The sequence below is a fragment of the Dipodomys ordii genome, unplaced genomic scaffold, assembly GCF_000151885.1.
Source record: "Dipodomys ordii isolate 6190 unplaced genomic scaffold, Dord_2.0 Scaffold3559, whole genome shotgun sequence".
In the NCBI taxonomy this organism is placed as follows: Eukaryota; Metazoa; Chordata; class Mammalia; order Rodentia; family Heteromyidae; genus Dipodomys; species Dipodomys ordii.
This window is the reverse complement of record NW_012270774.1, coordinates 1-2,105: the sequence shown is the minus strand read 5'-3', so window position 1 is coordinate 2,105 and position 2,105 is coordinate 1. Positions and strand designations below refer to the sequence as shown.

Genomic DNA, 2,105 nt, shown 5'->3' with positions numbered 1-2,105 from the left:
ATGCAAGGCATGCGCTCTACCACTGAGCCACCTTCCCAGCCCCAAGGCAGGGCCTCTCTTCACCAAGGTCTGGTCACTCTCTAGGAGAAGCAGTTCTTCCACAAGGTGAGCGAGCGCCTCTCCCGCCCCAACATCTTCATCCTCAACAACCGCTGGGACGCATCTGCCTCGGAGCCCGAGTACATGGAGGAGGTGGGTTCCTTGTTCAGCATCAGATCTGGTGGCTTCTGTGACCTGGTGTCGTGGCTAGACTCTGTGTCTCTGCTGTGTCCTTCCCTTCACTCCCTCACTGTGCTTCCTTCAACCCCTTTTCCTGCCTTCCCCTCTCCCACCCAGTCTGAAGAGTGTCCCCAGGCTGTGTCTTTGTTTGGGGCTGGTACTCAATTTGGTTCATAAAAGTTGATTATGTAAGCCGGGCACTGGTGGCTCACGCCTGTAATCCTAGTTACTCAGAGGCTGAGATCTGAGGATCATGGTTCAAAGCCAGCCCAGGCAGGAAAGTCTATGAGACTCTTATTGCCAATTAGCTACCAGAAAACTGGAAATGGTACTGTGGCTCAAGTGGTAGGGTGCTCACCTTGAGCTGAAGAGCTCAGGGAGAGTGCCCAGGCCCACAGTTCAAGCCCCACAACTGACAGAAAAAGCCAGGCACAGTAGATTGGGTGAATCGTGATTGGAAGCCCTCCCAGGCAAAAAGTTTGCAAGACTCCATCTCAACCAATAAATAGCTGCATGCATGTGTGCACACATGTTATTCCAGCTGCAGTGGGAAGCATAAATAGGAAGATTACAGTCCAGAAGACCCTGTATCTCAAAAATAAAGTCAGGAGGGTTTGAGGGGCATGGCTCAAGTAGTAGATTGCCTGCTTAGTAAGCTCAAACCACAGTAATGCAAAAAAAAAAAAAAAAAGGGTGGGGTGCTATGGCTTCAGCATGAGACCCCCAACCACTCGAATCACTCTGTCTGCTTGGGCTCCAGGTGCGGCGGCAGCACATGGAACGCTGCACCAGCTTCCTGGTGGATGAGCTGGGTGTGGTTGATCGAGCCCAGGCCGGGGACCGAATCTTCTTTGTGTCTGCCAAGGAAGTTCTCAATGCCAGGATCCAGAAAGCTCAGGGCATGCCAGAAGGAGGTAAACACAGAGCAGAGGTCCTCCTCTTCCCTGAGGTTCCAGATGCTGGGTCTCAGCCGAGTCAGGTGGTGGGAATTGCCCAGGGATGGAATGATATGAGCTGGACGTGTGAGGCCCCTTCTGTCTGGCCAGTACCTGCTGGCTGTGTCTCTGATACTTCATTTTCCTCTCCTGCCAAGCTATTTCCTAGCTAATTCCATGCCATCCTCCTAGGGGGCGCTCTCGCTGAAGGCTTTCAAGTGAGGATGTTTGAGTTTCAGAATTTTGAGAGGAGATTTGAGGTAAGTCTGATTCTGGTGTATCTGGCTGGCCAGGTCCTGGCAGTGAAAGCCAGAGGCTGACCCATGGTCCAGGTCCTGATGACCTCTTCCTCCTCTTCACTCCTGTGCTTTCCAGGAATGCATCTCCCAGTCTGCAGTGAAGACCAAGTTTGAGCAGCACACGGTCCGGGCCAAGCAGATTGCAGAGGCCGTTCGCTTCATCATGGACTCTTTACACATCGCAGCTCAGGAGCAGCGGTAAGAGCCTGCATGCTGGGAGATGGCGGTGTGCCACCCTGCCTGTGCAGCCAGGATCTGCCTGCGCTCACACCTCAGACCATGCCAAAGCCGTGTAGACACCTGGTGAGGAGAGGCACCCCTGGGTGCCTGAGCACCCCGCTGGCTGGGGCAGAGCAGTGCCCGTGCTAGAGATCTCAGTCCTCACTCTGGATATTGCAGCTATGTTCAGCTCCTTTCCACGTTTGTTTGTTTTTTTGTCAGTCATGGGGCTTGAACTCTGGGCCTGGGCCCTGTCCCTGCGCTCTTCAGCTCAAGGTGAGTGCTCTACCACTTGAGCCACAGCGTCTCGTTTTCTGAGTGGTTTATTGGAGATAAGAGTCTCACAGACTTGGGGCTGGGAAGGTGGCTCAGTGGTAGAGCGCTTGCCTTGCATGCCTGAGGCCCTGGGTTCAATTCCGCAGCACCACATAAG

The 2,105-nt window shown here is 53.8% G+C and overlaps 1 protein-coding gene across 1 annotated transcript in view; it reads left to right on the top strand.

Moving 5' to 3' along the window:
- Positions 1–1,656, top strand: part of LOC106002129 (mitofusin-2-like) — a 4,835-nt gene extending 3,179 nt beyond the window's left edge. Inside the window, exons 4-7 of the mRNA XM_013037054.1 lie at positions 85–192; positions 980–1,133; positions 1,347–1,414; positions 1,530–1,656. Of these exons, the coding sequence (XP_012892508.1) occupies positions 85–192; positions 980–1,133; positions 1,347–1,414; positions 1,530–1,655 (456 nt within the window). The 3' untranslated portion in view covers position 1,656. The remainder of the gene's footprint in view (positions 1–84; positions 193–979; positions 1,134–1,346; positions 1,415–1,529) is intronic.
- The last annotated feature ends 449 nt before the right edge of the window (positions 1,657–2,105 follow it).